Consider the following 18,405-nt stretch of genomic DNA (forward strand, 5'->3'; position numbering starts at 1 on the left):
ATCAAGGCTGGGGTCTGGCAGAACCAAAATGTCCTTTAAAAAGCCATTCTGGCCTCTTTCCTTTTCTTCCCTTCCTTCCGTTTACCTTTGTGTTACCTTTTACTGGAGAGGTTTAAAAACGGCTTAGTTAAGCAGGAGGGAAGATCTAGATGTTGTTCCTGCATCACTTGAGAGGCCTCGTGACCCCCCTGCTTGCTGTCCCAGCCCCATGCCCTGTTTCGGTGAGGTGTAGGATGGACCAGTTTTACCCAAGAGTCTCAGAGGAGATGGGGCAGTCCCAGTGCATTGCCCACACTGTGAGGCTCCTGGTCCCCACCAAAGCTACCAGGCAGCTGGAAAGACAAACAAGAGCTGACTCCACCTACCAGCAGTATGGAGACAGCAGCCCGTGAGATCGACAGCCCAAGAATGTGCACACAAAAGAAGCATTTCCCTCGGCCACGACAGTAAAACCGCCAGACAACCACATGCAGCATGTGATTTCCCAAAAGCATCAGCCCAGATCCCAACTTCTTTGTGCCACACACTGTTTCCCAGGATCGGATCACAGTGGCAACGTGTAAAAGGCACTTTCAGGCACTGAAAATTAATCATATTTTCCTCAACGTTGTTTATGGAAACGGTGGAGAGCACTCCTGCCCCTCTGTGCTTGGCCAGCTGGCTCAGCTCGCTGGCCCTCAGAGTGAAACCCTCCGCAAAGATCAGCGGTGTTTACGGTGGAGCTGCTCTCTGCCTCAGTAGATGTCCAGGCTTATTCTGTGGAGTAAAAGCTCCAGGTGACCTGGGAGGGGTCGTCTGTTGACCTGTAAATACACGGCCCTCTTGCCCTCTTCCTCGCTCTGTCACTGCTAATGGCAGCCGGTACGCAGCCTGTAGTCGGCACCGTGCCATCTGCTTGCCAAGGCTGCGAACGGGTGGTGAGCACCCAGGTGTCTGGGAGCTTTGGCCAGGGGAACCCTAGCACAGAGTGGAAATAGGTGAGTCAGGATGAGTGCGGTTTCCCTTTCCCCTCTCTGGTTTTACACTGACAAAATGGTGTTGCTTTTGATGGAGCAGCTCTGGCATAAGACAGATCTCCTCTGCTGTCTCTAAAAACTGGTTGGGCTTGGTGGTTTCTGAACTCCTGGGTTTAATCCTTTTTGCTGGGACTCTCTGGAGTCTGCTGTGCATTTCTTAGCTGTAAAGCATCCGTCAGTTAAGGATGCTCACAGGCTTTGTCAAGAGACTTCCACAAGCACTAATGAAATGGCAAATGTTCAAAATTGAAAATGAAATTTCGTGTTTTCAGAGTGATTTTTCTGCCCTTCTCTCTGTCGTACGTGCCTCATACTGCTTTAGTATCACAGGGAGCTGTGGGTGTAGCTGAGGTGGCACTGATTAATGTATTGATATTGTCAAAGGTGACAGGAGCATCCATATGCAGTGTCCCTTGTTGGGCATTTCAGAGACAAACGCATTGCTGATGTTGACTGCTGTGGATATATGCCTGCTGTCATTTCACCTGCTAAGAAAATTGTCTCAATTTACAAATGAGCATTTCCCCCCCCCCAAATAATCACTTTTGGGTTTAGATTTCAATGTTTCCAGGAACTGGTATCAGCTGGGTTCCATAACCTGTGCTTAGAAGTAACATTTCGGTAACATAAGGGATTTGTTAAGGCAGGAGGGAGCCGAGAGCCTATCCCTCACCCATGCCTCTGGATGGCCCCGCCGGGGAGGAGCGGGGCAGGAGCTGGCCGTGCAGACAGGCGCACAGCAGGGTGTGCTTTTCGCTTGGCATCCTGGGTGACGGCATTGGGGGACGGAGCGCAAAATTCTGATGGTCCCGTATTTTAACAGGGAGAAGGCTACGAGGAAAAGCATTCTACAACGTCAATGGCAAGGTGTACTGTGAAGAAGACTTCCTAGTAAGTAAGATTTCAGGCATTTTTAAATTGTTTTTAAACCAAATTGTTCTTTTATATTGGCTTGTTTGCTTTGAGAGATGGTTTAGTCATCTGGGGCCTCCTGCCAGTGCCAGCGTTGGGAAGCATTTACCACTAACTCCACAGAGGCAGGATCAGGCCCTTGGTTTGAAGTGGTGGCTATGAAACCAAGTACATAACTGTCCATAAGCCATCACAAGTGTAAATTATGAGAATAAACACTGGAGCTGCTCGAGCCTGGGACTTGAATTGCAGCCACAAAGCCTTGCCTGCCAAGCTGGAGCTCGAAGTCAAACATCTGGGGAATACCAATCATAACAAGAGGGGAGACGTTTTTGACTGGAGCACGTCATCGCTGTGTACAATGTTGCTTTGTTGCAGGCACAGTTTTAATCACCGCTCTGCTCAGAGCGATGTGGAGCTGCATTGTGATTAGCTAAAATCTGTTAGCCACGGAGGGGCAACTAATTTTCTCTCCATGTGCCCAGAGCTTTTATAAACGCTTTACTTTAATAGAGACTGAGTCATGAAAAGAAAAATGAAGCTTGTTGCTGAGCTGTGTTGTTCCAAAAATAAAATATTTGTGCGATTAAGGGGAAGGATTGTGCAGCACACAGAGAATGATTTGATAAGTGGCAGACCATTTATAATTAAGAGGACAGCATGGCTGGGAATTGAAGTTAGAGAGGAATGATATATTTCAGCTTAGAGGATGATGAATTGGAGAATCAGTATGTTGAATTTATACCACCTTTATTTATTGAAATACCATTCATTTATAAGCTTGGATCTTCTAGAACTTCTTTCCATTTCTAATGAATATATGGCCATGCTTTTTGGAAAGGAATTAACTCAAAGTATATCCCACAACAAAAATGTTACTGGCAGTTCAGAGTGTGCAAATGCATTTCTCATCAATGCAATCCATAAAAATAATGGAAATTCCTAAAATACAAGCCATATTTGCCCTCATGTGTTACACCTTTACTCTCAGCCTACCACAGCTAAAGCCTGTTGAAAGGAGCAAATTGTATTTTGTGCAGAAAATAAATCTCTTGTTATAACTGAAATATGTTACTGTTTTGGTTACATTTTGGAGAGAATTTTTTTTTCTCCCTTGCTTTTTTCAGCTTTTTCTTTCTTGTGTTTTTGTAGAAGCGCAGGGAGGGGAAGAAGAGGTGGAGTGTGAGATGGAGGGGCTCAAACCTTTGAGTTTTTTATTATGAACTGTGTTGGAATGTACTTTCCCCATGATCAAAACCTTTCATCCACACTTAATGACATGATTGTTGTTATTAGCTTGTAATGTCAGCCTAAACATGAGAATTTGAAATCTAAAAGTCTCAATCTTTTGGAGAACACTCAGTTTTCAAGGGGGGGAGGGGGAACTTACTTAGTTCTTAGACATGTAGTTCTGTAGTAGGCTTCTGAAGGGAGATACTTGCAGTCATTTTCCCAAGAAAACCAAGCTTAAGGACCTGATAGGAATAAACTTTCTGCAAGTTAGGGAACTATTGGGATATTTAAGGCACAGATTTAAAAGCCCAAACCACCCACAGGTGTGTCTTAGCAGATTCCCAGTAGCACAGAGGGATGGGAGAGAAGCAGACCAAGCGACTCACTTCTGCATAAGTCAGCAAAAGAAATCAACTTCTGACATTGTCCCTGCCTGTGTTAAGCCAGCTGCTTCTCAGAAAGTGATTTCATCTTCTCTCAGCTTCCCCGAGCAAACATCATAGCAGAATACTAGGAATTGTCTTGTTTCCCTAATAAAAATAAACCAACTTTGCCTATTTTTGAGTTCTGTGGACAGAGGAAGCTCAGAGCTTTTCTCAAAGTTGGAGGAAAAGGCTGCAAAGTAGCAATTAAAAAGGAAATTATTTTAACTACTTCATTTTCCCAAGTTTTGCTCCTAACCACTTGAAAACTCCGATCCTCTCTCAAAAGAGGTGTTTTCAGTCCAAGGCAGCTAGCCAAATGCTTTTTCTGTGTAACTGAGAATTTCAGCCTCTCCCGTAACACCAAATCTTAGTTCAGCTTTATATACAGATTCCCTGCTGGCAGCACGGTAGTGGGATGTTAGGACGTTAAAGACTGAGAGGTGTGTAAAACAGAAAGCAAACAAACAAAATTTGCTTGCGGGTGCATTAGGCTGATGTTGCACTCTATCCTCCAACCACTACGATGCAAGCTTAGCAGGCCAAGAAGAGAGCGCAAGCAGAGCTATAGGAGCTGCTGTGCATTGTAAGCGTCCCATAGCCCTGAACCCACAGGCCCCTCCAGTTCAGTTGTTACTGCATGGATTTCACCAACGACCCCAGCGTGACAGCACAGTACCTCTTGCCCAAATTTTCTAAAGCTGCTCTGCTTTCTAATTCCTTTTATGTTGTGTCATACTTGAAATAACCTGGTCACAAGCTGCAGGGTGGCACCTCCACGGAGCTGTGACCAGACTCTCATAACTGTAGGAGTATCTAATTCTCCTGATCAGTTCCTAGGCAAACAAAAGCCAAGGAAGAGCGAGGACACCAACAGGAGACAGTATTTTCCTAGCAGGAATACAATTTTAACATAGGTAGACTGCCTCCATTTCCCTCCCCAAATTAACATAATATTTTTCTTATGCTGTCACCTAAGAACGAGACCAGTGTGTGAACCACTCTGGTTCTGACTGCGTTTACTGGCCAGAAAGAGGCTGCAGCGAGCTAAGAGACGGGTCTTCCAGTGCAGGAATGGTCAAGGGTAGGAACGTGGACTCACATGGCTGCTATGGGGCAGGGCAGAGGCAGGCAGGGAGGGAGGAAGGAGGCATGTCTCTGGAAGACCTTGAGAAAAGCCATCCGCTGATCCTTATAAATGTTTGGCACCTGTTGTAAGAGCAGGGCTCGCTCTCCTTGGCTAAACTGTCCCTGTCGAGGTTCAGCACGGCGCTGGTGCCAGCCGCCTCCAGGGTGTGTCTCTTCCACCCCAGAGACAGTTGCACTTGAGCGGTGAAATGTAGTGTGGGGCACATTTTTTAAGAGAGCTCAGTTGTCACTTAAAGCATAGCAAGTGCCAGAGAGCTTTGGCTACCAAGTTATTTCCAAATAATTGGTCCATAAATGTGTGACATGAGTTGCTGCTAGCATCAAGCATTCAAAATGTGGCCCTTTCTTTCAGAAGTGCTTTTGATTTCTGGACTGGACTGGACCAAAGGTGTTAGAAGAATGTAGATGTTATCTTTCATTATGAGCAATTTCCACTGCACAGCCATAAAGCTATCCAAAGCGCAGATACACCCATGAAAACCTTTGGCAATGGCCGCAAGGTACATTCTTCTAGCAAATAGTTTTCCCACATGTTTGCTTTTACTGAGGGCACAGATTATCTTTCTCTGAGTCAGGCAGCTTGTTTTGCTCATTCTTTCCAGGGCAGAAGTGCTAGAAGTTTGTAGACCCCCTTGTGGAGTTGTAGATGGGGAAGGGAAGCCATGTGTCCCAGTCGTCCTTGCAAGAACGGTGCCGACTGCTGTGTGTGGGGTTGCAAATAGATGGGTGGAGGGCTGGTGAACCCTGACCACCTGGGGGACGTGGCATAACTCTTCCTTCTTTATTTTTGTCCGCCTACTGCTTCCAGCCCTGATTAGGTGCAGATTCTCTCTGTTCTTAAGCCCAAGCCATACTGGCTGAATGTAGTGAATGAATCAGATTTAAAGAAAATTAAATCCACAGATCATTCCACTTCTGCCTGAGGATGGCATAGAGGCTGCCTAACCTACAGTTTCCAGTAGGAGCACAAACAAAACCAAAACCCCAAACTTCTCATTGCTTTGCTTTAGCGCCAGGGAAGCTCCAGTTACTGGTTTTCATGCCACCTTAAGGCAGTAAGTCCAGCAGTACCCAAGTCTTGCCTCAGTCCTGTTAGGACAGTTATTTCATGAAAGCAAATAAAACAAATGACAGTTTAATCCTTCCCTGAAAGCTCTTAGGATGCAGATGGCTAACTAGCCATAACAGGGACGTTGTTCCTGGTGAAGTGAACAAAAAATAAATGCCTTACTAGATAATAAATAATCCCAGTCAGATGTTCTTGTTCCATTTTGTTGATAAATTGCTGCATAATCATGGGTGAAGGGAAAATAGCTCAATAATTTTGTCTTTCCTTTTCAGTGCTTAAATATCATGTAAAGAAATTTAAAAGAAATTACTGTTTTTCTTGGCAAAAAAGACTTAAAATTTCACCAGAGTGATTCTTACATCTATTATCTTGCGCTTTTTTTTTTCTTTTTGCTTTTTGATAAGCTTTTCCTTTTTCTCTTGAGGTAATGAACATTATTGAGTGGGGGTCCAGTAGAGGTTAAGAAATGAGAGAATTTCCCTCCAGGGAGGAGATGAGAGGGGAAAATGAACCTCGTGACAGATGTTAGTTACATTGCTTAATGCACTACTGGAAGACACTCAGATGCTCTGGAAATAACCTATTACAGGCACCACAAGCTGCAGTGCATAGCATTAAGGTCATCCAAAACTTCCCCTTTTAAGGTTATCTCTTTCACTGTCGTATAACTTTGCCAAATTTAATCATTTAGGCTGAACTTCACGCCAGGTTTTTGCCCCTGGCTAACTCTACTGTCATTAGTTGTTGAAAATTTCATCTAAAGCTCTTCATCCATTTTGGTGAGGAAGATCTGTCACTTTGCCCATAAATCCTCAAAGACAAAGGCTCTAAAAGCTTAGTTTTGCACATGCCAACCACGGAGGGAGACTTAGCGCATTGCAAGCCTCTGAGGAGGCCTTTGGGTGTCCCCTTTCTGCCCTTCCCAGCCCGGAGGGCGGCCAGCCCCTGCGATGGTTGCATGCTGGTGCCCTTAATGCCCCCCGCCCTGTCCTCGTTCCCTCCTGCCACAGAGCAGCAAGGGCTGAGGCTGTGGCAGAAGGAGGGCAAGCAGCCCACAGCCCCAACAGAGCTGTGCGCTGCAACCCTGCAGCTGCCTCTCAAGTCTTCCTTCTCCTCTTGAGTCTATTGGTGTTTCTGATCCTTCTCGCCCCTACACCAGTGACTGGTTCCTGCTCAGGACACTGCTCCTCGCTACAGCTGTAGCCTCTTTGCTCTGCAACTGGCCACTGCAACACAAAAGTTGGCTACAGAGAGCATATGGGGCCTCATCTGAAATCCACCACTGTAAAACTCTCAATGATTTAAAAAATGCAAAAGGATCAGGGTGTGCAAGACTGGCAGGGAGGTAACAAATGGAAATGATCAGCCTTTCATGGGGGAAAGGGATAGGGTGTCAGTGGAGGACTGCAGGGGTGATCAGCTCATGAGAGCAGGGCTTGCACCTTCATCCCCTGTAGCACCAAGCACAAGACCCTTACCCTAATTTGGGCTCCTGGGCATGGCTGCAATGTAAATATTAATAGTAATGAGGCTTTTCTTCTCAGTTTGTGCACATGCTATTTTCCAAGCCTGGCAGTGTGGGAAATGGCCTGTCTCGCTTGCTAGGGCCCTAGGAAGATGGGGGCGGGGGGGTTAGTGTAATGGAAGCTGGTGTCAGCTGGAGTCAGAGCTTTGATTTTCCATCTCAGCGAGTATAAATGTTTGGAGATCCCTCTTGGGAGGAGAGCGCTGGCCTAGTGCATTAGTCAGAGAGCCCGCTTGCTGCTAAGCGAGACCCTCAGAAAAAATAGACTCAGCTGAAAAGGTAAATGACGGAAGTAGCAGCTTGTGTCCATTTCATATCTGATGGAATCACAGAGCAAATGGAGTTCTAGATAACTGAGGATGCTGCATTGAGGGAACTTGCTATTAAAATGCGTACTCCAGTCAGAGAACAGACAAACATGTGTTTATTGAGATGTTTAACAGAATGATGGGATCAAAGCTTGGAATTTGCTGCAATATTCCTGATGTACAGAAGCGTGAGGAACTCTGTGAGCGTTTTGAAGGTGCTGATGGCTGTAGGTTGGGACAGGAGGTGCTTTCAAGTTTCAGAGGCATCATGAATGCCTAGCGTTGTGCTCCCAAATACTGTCACTGAAAACAAATGCAGATTATAGCGTGTTACTGTACTCCGTGCATGAGGGAGTGAAGTTCATGTTGTTACTTGTGTGTGTGTCTCACTATCCATCCCTGCCAAAAAAATTTGAATACCTTTTTTTATTTTTCCTAAGTTTGTAGTATGCCATTGGTCTTTATTTTATTTTATAAATTAATTTGACAGTAATGATGATTAATTGGGATATTCTGAATTGAAGTGTTGCATCCAAGGTACAGATGGGCTTAAAATTCAAATTTCAGAATATTTAGGTATGGTCAAATGTTGATTGGCCTCTGCACTTTGGACTTGAATGTGAATCAGCACGAAGAGTGTGTAGAGCTGGCGGTTTGGGTTCACCTCTCATTGCAACATAATACTGTAGTGCTGTGTCCTGTATCAAGAAGTTACAAGTCTATTGAAGCTCGTGGCAGAAGTCCCATTGACTTCAGGGGGCTCTGGATTTTCTCCCAGGAATTCATCCCAGAGGAGAAATTTTTAAAACTAGGGCCCATATAAAGTGTTGGCACTGAGGCTGAGAAACGGGGGAATGCTGCAAACACGGCGTGGCACAGCAAACTGTAGGTCTGCTAATTGAAGAAAATGGGTGTTTTGAAATAGGAGACCAACTGGAGTCCAGAAAAGTATCTATCTCGGGTTTGTAGAAGAGCAGTGCACAGGCAGTACCTAGGCCCAGGTGATAATGTGGATAAACGTAATGTGTGACGTGTCCACGTGTGAGTAAAGTCTGTATTCACTAAAAGGATGCTCAGCATTTCCTGAACTGGGTTACAGATTGTTAAATAGGTCACAGGAATCAATCTCTGGGCTGTGACAAAATAGACAAGGAAAAATACGGGGTTTTTTTCTGAGATGTATGCTATGAACTAGCTTTTGCAACTATCCCATACTTTACATTTGCTAGTGGAATGTCTTGAAGAGTGTGTTACTAAGTCCAGTTGGTTTCATGCCAGATAGTCACTCCCCTATTTCCTCTTGAGGTGGTGATCCAAAAAGTCAGCTTATCCCATTTTTCTTAAGATTACATTGAAAAGTGAATTACAATAACTGAAGCACACTTAAAAGAACAAGAGCTCTTTCTAATTACGTGTAACTCCTGCCAGACACTTGTAAGCAGACAGCATTAATGTTTTTCTATGGGAGAGTTAGAAAAAACGTGAGAAAGCGGTGTGTTTCCACTTCTGTAGGAAGTGTTGGTATTAGTCACTGTTATGTTTTGAATTGAAATCTTTCAACAACTGTTTTGAATAAAATCCAGGTATTTTGTTTCTAGGAAGGTAGGTTCTAATGTAGACAGTTTCTTTCCCAGCGTCCATCACAGCTGGTAGCAGTGACAGTAAATAACCCACAGCAAGGGTACAGCACTGTGCAGTATGAAGGGCTCTACCATGTGAATCAAGTTAATGGATTTTTGGGTTGTGTGATATGATGCAGAGTTAAAGTTGTTGCTTCAGGCTTTTTTCTTGATCATTGTCACAGCAAAGCTTCCAGAGGAGTTTGTTTAAGGAAGATCTAGGTAAGAAAATCATTATTAGCTCTTAATTAATCAGACACAGTAGCCTTGGTGAGTGCTCACGCATGGGTCTCTAAAGGCTCTCTAGGAAGTAAATGGCTGTTCCCTTCTCAGAGGCTGTAAAATCCCTGACTGCTAAGGCAGAATTAGCTACCAGCTGAATTGCTGATTTTTGGCAGAGTTTTGTGCATGGCCAGACCAACTGTTACCTCTGTGCAGAACATGAAGTCTATCCTTGCCCTACCCATGTCCTTCAAAGGTAACAAAGTGGAAATGCAGAAGCAGGAAGATAAACTCCTGCAGCAGTGTTTCCTTGCTGCCAGCAAGACAGGGTGAAGCAACAGGAGAAACGAAAGGGTTTCGGTGAGATGAAGGGTGAAGTTCTGGACTATTTTCCTTTAGTTTAATCTCTGCCACCTGCCATGAGGCTCCAGTATCTTTGAGCTTGAGAAGGCCCCATTTTGTTCAGTTCAGTTTAATCAGTGCATTTAAATATGTGTTAAAAAAAAAAACAAAAACAAACCACCAAAGCCTTATCTGCATGAAACCAAATTTGATATTCTCTCCCTCTCTTAATGTGATCCCATGAATTTCTTGCATTGTTGTGTCCCATGTACTAAGGGTCTCATGCAGAGAGCAACAATAAAGCAGCGAGAAGACAGATGCTCTGCTAATGGGAAACCAAGGAGAAGAGAGTGTGAGAGGGATTACAGGCAGCCTGGGGTTGGAATACATTATTAGCATAGCACCCAATTCAGAAATAAGTTTTCAGAATTAAATGCCTGAGATATTTTGGCAAACGCTCCTGATCATCCCTCTCAAAAGCCCTTAAAGCAGAAAAGAATAGGAATCTCAAGTCTAGACTGAGCAGTCGCATTTGGTGACTTTGTAGTGCTGTAATAGTGCGTTGTAGTTTTTACAGCTTCATACCATTGCCGGGGCAGCAACTGCCACACCTACTGAAATGTAACCCACTCAGTCTACTTGCACAGACCTTTAGCAGGTTTTGAACATCCTAATCAAAGAAGAAAGTGGGCCTGAATGAGATTCCAGAGTCTGTTTCCAGGAGGAAGGGTTTGTTTTGTTGAGTGCGTAACAGCAGGGAAGTGCAGCGGCCTCTCCTTGGGCACGGTTAGGCATGCAAAGGAGAAGCAGCGACATGTCTTGTCAAAGAATTGACGTTACCTAAGGCAGAAACTTTGGGTCCTGAAGCCTTTTTCAGGCATGCTGTTTTCTGAATGTTTTTGCTTTTGAAAATAATGATGAGAACTTCAAACTTTAAAAGACCCTGGATAGACAACCAAGACTGGTTACAGGACTGAGGGCAGACAGGAGAAATTGTTTTTCATAATACTTGGTGGGATTATCCTCCATGCATAATTGTTCATTATATGCTCGAAATTCATTGTTAATTTCTTTTGGATATATTGCACATTAGACAGAAGAGTTATAAACCCCAAGATTATCACAGGAGGACACTAACAGGCCTAAATATTCAGGACAGAAGGGGACTTGTTTTCCTTTTGCATTGAAACAAAGACTGTTGGATGGAATCATTAGAGACTTTTTTTTTCCCCATTTGATAATCGAAGTATAGTGGACAGCAAACAAAAGAAAAGTTCAGCCGGCTAAGTCTTCTACTTTATTTTTATTCTTCTATTCTAATATAATTAGCATATTTCTCAAGGTTTATTTAGTTTCCCAGAGTCTTATTTTATATAAGTATCACTGGGGAGCTTGATGACAAAGTCTTGATTTGTGCCCATAAAGGGAGATTTTATTCTCCTGGGAAAGAAGTCAAGGACAAGGTAAATATGGGAGAAAACAGTCGAGACCAAACTAAGAAATAAGGAAAAATCATATACCAGCTCTTCAACATGCACTTGTTTTCTTTGCAACCTGGTAACGAGCATCTTGTTTCTAAGTTACAGAAGTGAGAGTAAAGAGTAACACTTCATTTTCAACTTTGAATTTCAGAGCTGTTCTTTTTATAACAAATTCTTTCAATGTTTTTATATACTTAATAAGCATCTATAATGAATATTTGGGAAAGTTCAAAATTATGCTGCTTATTTGTCCTGGTCACAGACTGTCTGTAGACATCTGAACATTTCTGTCTAGTTTGGGATTGGTCTGTATTTACATCATCTTACTGGTCTGCCAACAAAGTATTTAAAAAAAAAAAAAAACCACTGGCACAGAAAACCCTTATAGAGTAAGGCTAGAATTGAGCCCAGTCCTGCTTAGATCCCGACTGAAATGCTATGTATAAAACACCGTGTACAGGAAGCATAGCTGCGATTTGGCTTCTCCACTGGCGTCCTGCCTATCAGCCTGCATTACTTCATTGTTTCACCTCAGTCCTTTTTTCACGTCTCCAGATTGTGAGGGAGAGCTGAGGTGTGCAATTGCTCTTTTCACCCCTCCAACTATGTCAGTAATAAAAGAGGCTCCAAGTCTGCAGAGCATAACCTCCTCATCTCTTGCAGTTATCCAGTTCCTGTGCTCTGGGGGACCAGTGCTTCCACCCAGCCACGCTGGGAACCCACCAGAGGAGAGGCACTTGAGTGTGCAGAGAGATAATAGAGGCCATTCTGCCCTTCTGCAGTCTGGAGCAAGTCACAACTTCTCTGGCATTGCACACACAGGACTTGTGAAGGTTAATAATAATAAAGTGCTTCAAAGACAGAGGTTGCCAATTTTAATTAGTATTTTAAGACTTCTTTTGTATGCTCTGCTTCTAAAATTGAAAACTTAGCACAACAGTCCTGTTTGAACTCTCCAAGTTAAGAGCAAACACTGCAAAGCAGAAGCTGACAGGTGAGCTACCAAAATGTAGAGAAAATCTCATTTATTACCTTTAAACAGCAGTGTGTCCACAGTACTACTACCATCATGTAGAAAACAGCGCTGCTGGCATCCGAGGCTGTTATTCTTTTGTGCTTGTGCTTTAAAGCACAAGCAGAGCTGAATCCGAAACCCCTGATCTCCCTGAATTAGGTCTCAGTTTTGTCTGGGATCAGAAAAGAGAAGAGTGTAGTGGTAAAGGATAGTTCCCCCAGCCCGTGAAATATTTTATCACTGCTATTAGACTTACTGGCATTTTGCAAAGTCGTCTTCATTGGGCAATCCAGTTCTGGATGTGTTTGACAAATCACAATTCTCTGGTTCAAAACAAATAATGGTTTTAATTTAATAGGGTTAGTCATATAAAGAGTGCAAAGCAAAACCTTTCTTTCTGACAAACAGTGTAATTTATTACAATATAGTTAGCGGTAAGTGACGTTAATCTGACCACTGTGCCATTCTGTTCCTAGGGAATAGTGTTCCCTCTTAATCAATAGCTGGGTAAATGCTCCTTTGCATTCCTTATCAAATGACAGCCAGATGGTACTGGTAAATTCTTTCCAGCAGGATTTTAGAATTAGCTGGGTTTGTACTATTGTTAATCCTCTGCTGTCTGCGCCACTAGGACCTACCCACCTGTTTCCAGTAACCCTCGAGTTCGCAACCTTAGCAAACAGTCTGGCCAGATGGTTACTCAGATACAGGGCAGCCAAGAGGCATCCCAAGCAGTGAGCCCTTTTTTCTACATCAGTAAGAAGAAAAAAAAAGAAAGAAAGAAAGAAAAAAAAAAAACAGTATCTTGCAGAGATTGCCAGCTAGGACTGCCTGCCTCTGTATTTGTTCCTCAGCACCCTGGTCTCTTTTGATGAAGTTTCAAATTGTCTGAGCTCTGTTTCTTAGTGTGTAGTAAATTTGGAGCTATGACAGCAGGCCATACCATCATATACTGCCTTTCTGGGCCTGTCGAAGTGTCTGTTCCTTCATAATCACTTTGTTGCATAGCAACAATAATTTTGTCTCCAACCTGTTGATCTGAAATAACATGTAATCTCCTCACACCAATAAAAAGGAAAACATATGGCAGCTCTAGGCAGGGAACCGCTGGCTTTTGAAGTGAGGGGACAGTTAATCCCCACTAAATCAAGGAGGGCATGGAGCAAGCCGTAAGCTCTGTTGGGCTGAGGCTCTGAGGATGCATTAAGTGCCTGAGCCAATTAACCTGTGCTCTGGGAGAAGAGTCCTCCCCATTCCTGTCTTTCATCTTGTGGAACTGAAGTACATTTCAGGTGAGCTTTGCTACAACCTTAACTGCTGAAATACGCATCACTGTGCAATACCATACAAATAACCGGGCACCCCTTCGCTCTGGCAGGAAGGAGTGCACATGCAGCACTTTGCCTTTACGGGACTGCAGCGGGTGAAGGTGAAGTTCAGGCACTGCAAATACCAGTTTCAAAGTTACGTGGCTGGAGTTCTTCAGGCACATGCCTCTTGCCTGTACGGTAGCTGTTTGGTGGGTCAGTCTGGCCTAATAACCTTGGTATTTTTTGTATACCTCTAAACACAGGGCTAAAGACAGACTTGGTATCTGAAACTGGATCTGCTTTGGGGGTGCAAGTACAAAGTTAAGGTCAAAAACACTCAGGCAGGGAACACAGAGCTTCGGACTCAAGTGGGAGAAGTATCCCCACTGCCGTGTCCCCGGCACCGCGCCCGAGAGGGCTCTGCGGCCAGGCTGGCCCAGCCTTCCTGTTTCCCACTGCAGACTGGAGCGTGGGCTGCCGGTTGGGGTTTGTATCACCTTTGTGAGGTACCTTACTGTTGCCCACATTGTGCAGGGAGCCCAAGCTCCTACAACTGGACGTTTAGCTTCTTCCCTGGATAAAAAGCTTGGTATCCACGAGGCAGCTAAATCCTCCTTGGGCCTGTCTTCACTTTTCTAGCCTGCGCAGAGCACTGAGTGAAATGTAGGTCCAAAATCTGAAATTGGTAAGCATCTGGTCACTGATTTGAGCAGGAGTTGGGAGGTAAGTCAGTCCTATGTTACTTAATTCCCCAACAACAACAAGCGAAAGAGTGAATTCAAGCTAATTCCAGCACTCCAAAGGCAAGCTCACCAAATAGGCTTCAAAAATTAAAACTTAAAACATTATTATATTGGGAATCTCAATGGAAATCTTGCAGCGGATCAGAAGGCCAAGCTGGTATCTGAGCATGCTCCAAGAGCCAAGCAAAGGGTGCTGAGTCGCTGCCTCCCAAACCCCTTGTGTAGTTTGTTATCATATATAGCACAGGCTGGAAAATACCACAGCGTTCACTTTAAAGGTATTTCTGCAGCTAGAGGAGTGGCTGGCTACTAATAATCCTTTCTTTTCTGTCATTTGAACAGTATTCAGGTTTTCAGCAAACAGCGGACAAGTGCTTTGTTTGTGGACACCTCATAATGGAAATGGTAAGAGACCTAAATTCCTACCCGCGGGGTAGCTTGCTTTTCATGTACTTCCAGTAGTGCACTGCGAGACACTGTGCTTTTTTCTCTAGTCAGACTATCGTTGTCTTCACGGCTGTAATTCTTGAAACTGAGGCAGTAAATAAACAAAAATACCTTAATGCTCTATTACTGTTAAGTACAGTAAGTTGGGCTTCTTTCCCTGAGAGTATGGGAGGTGGTTGTTCTACCACATGCCAGTTAAAAAAAAAAAAACAAATAGAATTTTAATACTGAAGGGGGAAAATACAGCATAGCTTTGTATGAGGACGTGCTAAAGGAGAACAGAGGCTGTGCTCTGTAAGACAGTAGAATAGCAAGAGCGCTGGCCAGTGGATGGAATCTGGGCCAGGGAGGAGAGGGATGTTATCAATAGTCCTGAGGTTTGTTGCCCACTCTGTAACTTGCTTTATTTACCTTTTGCCACTTGCTCCTTGTCAGTTAAAATGCACATTATTGCCACTAGGATCTGTAGGGAGCCAGCAGTGAGACTTATTTTTTAATTAAAAAATCAAAGGTCTATGGGTTGGGCCAGATACTGCTGGCATCTTTTCAGTGGATGAAAGTAGGAAGAATGTAGTCTGTTCTTCCGAAGCAGAAATTCCCAAACAAAATGAATTGGCTTGCACATGGAAGAAGTGCAGATCATATAGTGTACCTGTTTTCCTCCTGCTTTAAAATGTATATGAATCTAAGTATGCCTAATAGAAGTAGCTATTGTGTTGCAAACGCAGAGGTTCAGTAGGAGCTGGAACCGAGACTTCACTAATGAGGATTCTGGCTCATGTCCTGGCACCACTGGTTGGACAAGGATATTGTTCGTTTTAGCCCAAGAGCAAATTTCTAGAGTTGTGTCATGCTGGGAGGGGGAGGGCTATCCTGACTCGCATGCTTTGAGCTGGCCCCTAATTACAGAATCCTAGGCAGGAGTCCATAATATCTTGTTGGTGGAGCTCAGTAGCTGGAAGCTTGGCAGGTGCTTGTCTGCCTTTCTCCCATCAGCAAGGGTGCTCTGACAAAAGGAAACAGCTCCAGGAATTCAGCAGTCTTATTTGGCTAATCCCTTCGTGTTCCTCCCCGGGAGCGCACAGACAACAAACGTGCCTGCCCAGCAGCGGTGCCCGCGTGCAGCTAAGGAGCAGAGAGCTGCGGCCCTGGGCGCAGCTGACGCTGTTCAAGGCTGAAAGTGCAGTTGAATTAGGAGTTGCTCTGTGCAAAGGGGTGGCTGCACAGCCACAACAGTGTGTGATATGTAGCTGCCTAGATAGCAAAACACGCAGGGACGAGCTGTTTCGGGCTTGCAAACTAAAGGGAGTCTGATGCCACTTGCTGAACGGAGAGCTATAGGGTTTCACTACAGCAGAAAAAAAAGGTTAAATTAAATTGACACTGTGCATTTTTCCTATGTGCCACTTCTTTCCTGTTGATCTGAACTTTATTCATCGAATCATAGAATGGTTTGGGTTGGAAGGGACCTTTAAAGGCCATCCAGTCCAACCCCCTTGCAAGGAGCAGGGACACCTCCAACCAGATCAGGTTGCTCAGAGCCCCGTCCCACCTGGCCTTGAACATTTCCAGGGAGGGGGCATCAACCGGTTCTCTGGGCAACCTGTTCCACTGTTCCACAACCCTCAGTGTAAAAAAATTTCTTCCTTATATTTAGTCTGAATCTACCCTCTTTTAGTTTAAAACCATTACTCCTGTCACAACAGGTCATGCTAAAAGGTTTCTGTACGTCTTATAAGCCCCCAAGAATCATTTACAGAGCCACCAGAGTTTGGACTGTGGAGATTTTTAATCTCCAGCATATTAACAGCTCCAAGCTGAGCAGATACTTTTTGAAATTATTTCCAAAGGTATTTCTCATACCTGAAATGTATGCAGTTGGTGCTCTCACCTCTTGAGAGGTGCCTGAAGATGATACCATGTCTCACTCTTCCCAGAGGCTAGTGCAGGGGCTCGGTGCTTCCTCCTTGATGTCCCAGCGCCACACGGGGTGTTACATACAAGGACACCAGGAGGGAGGGGATCTGTTCTGCAGTAGTGTAGCTGAGACTGCATCAGGCCTTTCCTTGAAACCTTTAAAATGCAATAGAGAAGGTCAGCATAGGAAAAGGCTGAGCAGATGGATGGATCTGTATCCAAACACGTGGATACAGATGGAATTTTAACAGAAAACATTGGGCCCCTATGACTGAGCGATAGCCAGTCAGTAACTGTGGTGGATTAGGATCCTTAGTTAATAGAGGGACACTTATGTATTTGCTTGGTTTGTTATTTTACTTTTTAAGTTTGAGTAATGACTGGTTTGGATTCTGTCTGTCACAGCCTGTTAAGTTTTGTGAATTAACTCTGTATCCCAGTAACTTGTATTTGGCTGCAGCAGATTTTCCACGAAGCGGTCTCTGAAGCAGTTTTTCATTTCTGTTGGCAGTCTTGGCCCTGCAGAGCTAAGACTGATGGGCGTTAGCCTGATTTTCACAGTTCTCTCTCTTTATTGGGAGCCTACTGAAACCCACTGAAATAAGCAAGCTGATTGTTTTAAAAGGCCCCTTGCTGACAGATCTGCAGAGTGGTAATTTAATCCTGAAGTGCTTTTCCCACTGTCATCATTAAGAATCAGACACAGCAGTATATGGGGGGAATCTCATGTCATGATGCATCTGCTTATTTTGCTGTTTGCCTCTTAAGATCTTACAGGCCCTAGGAAAGTCATACCATCCTGGCTGCTTCCGCTGCGTTGTGTGCAATGAGTGTTTGGATGGAGTCCCCTTCACTGTAGATGTGGAGAACAATATTTACTGTGTCAAAGACTACCACACGTAAGTATACAAATATGTTGCATGCTTGAAAAAAAAAAAACAGTAGTTAAATTATTGGTATGGTGATAAGCCTCGTAATAAAAAGGGTTATTCCTATTTCCTCAGCTGTTCCTCAAGTGCTGCTCTCACATGTTGCATTTGTAAAGTATTTTAAAGTTGTCTTAAAGATTACTTCATGGGCCCAGTGTGGCATACAGTGGCCAGGTGAGGTTGAAAATCAGGTTGTGTCAGAGGATGTACTTCTCTGCGGCTGTTTCTCTGCTTCTCATTAGATCTGGCTCGTTCTGGAGGTGATGGTCGGTTCTGATGGCTGTTTCAAACCAGTCAAGGTTCTGGTAGTGCATGACACTGGCGCGTGTAAGTTAGGTTAACCCAGCCTGGACAGTAGACATGTAATTAGCTGCTAGTGTTAGAATGATTTTAGCCTCAGCTGCCAAAAAGTTTTGCAGTTTAAGTGATTGCTTTTGGACTCCTTTCTGCTCCCACTCAGAGGCAAGGTGAATGCTCTTAGCTCCAGTCAACCAATAACTCAGCCTATGCAGCAAGAGTAAATCTCTCTGAACTCAGCCCTCTTGGTACCGGGCTGACCGTGTTACAAGGATGGAGTGAACGGGGGCCTAGTGATTGTCGTAAAATGCAGCTGTGGATAATAATACGACCAGTTGATGTATTTGGTTTAGGTAGAATCTAGCCACAAGCAGCCCCTCTCCTATTTAGCATGGTTATATCTTCCTGACATCAGATGGTGACAGTCCCCAAGTTGGGAGCTGCTTTGC

At 44.2% G+C, this 18,405-nt stretch overlaps 1 protein-coding gene across 1 annotated transcript in view; it reads left to right on the forward strand.

The window, feature by feature from the left end:
* The window catches only part of WTIP (WT1 interacting protein), an 81,744-nt gene that overhangs the window by 57,059 nt on the left and 6,280 nt on the right, over positions 1–18,405 (forward strand). The window contains exons 3-5 of the mRNA XM_086758024.1: positions 1,840–1,907; positions 14,709–14,771; positions 17,499–17,629. Coding sequence (XP_086614150.1) covers positions 1,840–1,907; positions 14,709–14,771; positions 17,499–17,629 — 262 coding nt within the window. The remainder of the gene's footprint in view (positions 1–1,839; positions 1,908–14,708; positions 14,772–17,498; positions 17,630–18,405) is intronic.

This window comes from Chlamydotis macqueenii, chromosome 13 (assembly GCF_036417535.1).
Source record: "Chlamydotis macqueenii isolate bChlMac1 chromosome 13, bChlMac1.mat, whole genome shotgun sequence".
Taxonomy (NCBI): Eukaryota; Metazoa; Chordata; class Aves; order Otidiformes; family Otididae; genus Chlamydotis; species Chlamydotis macqueenii.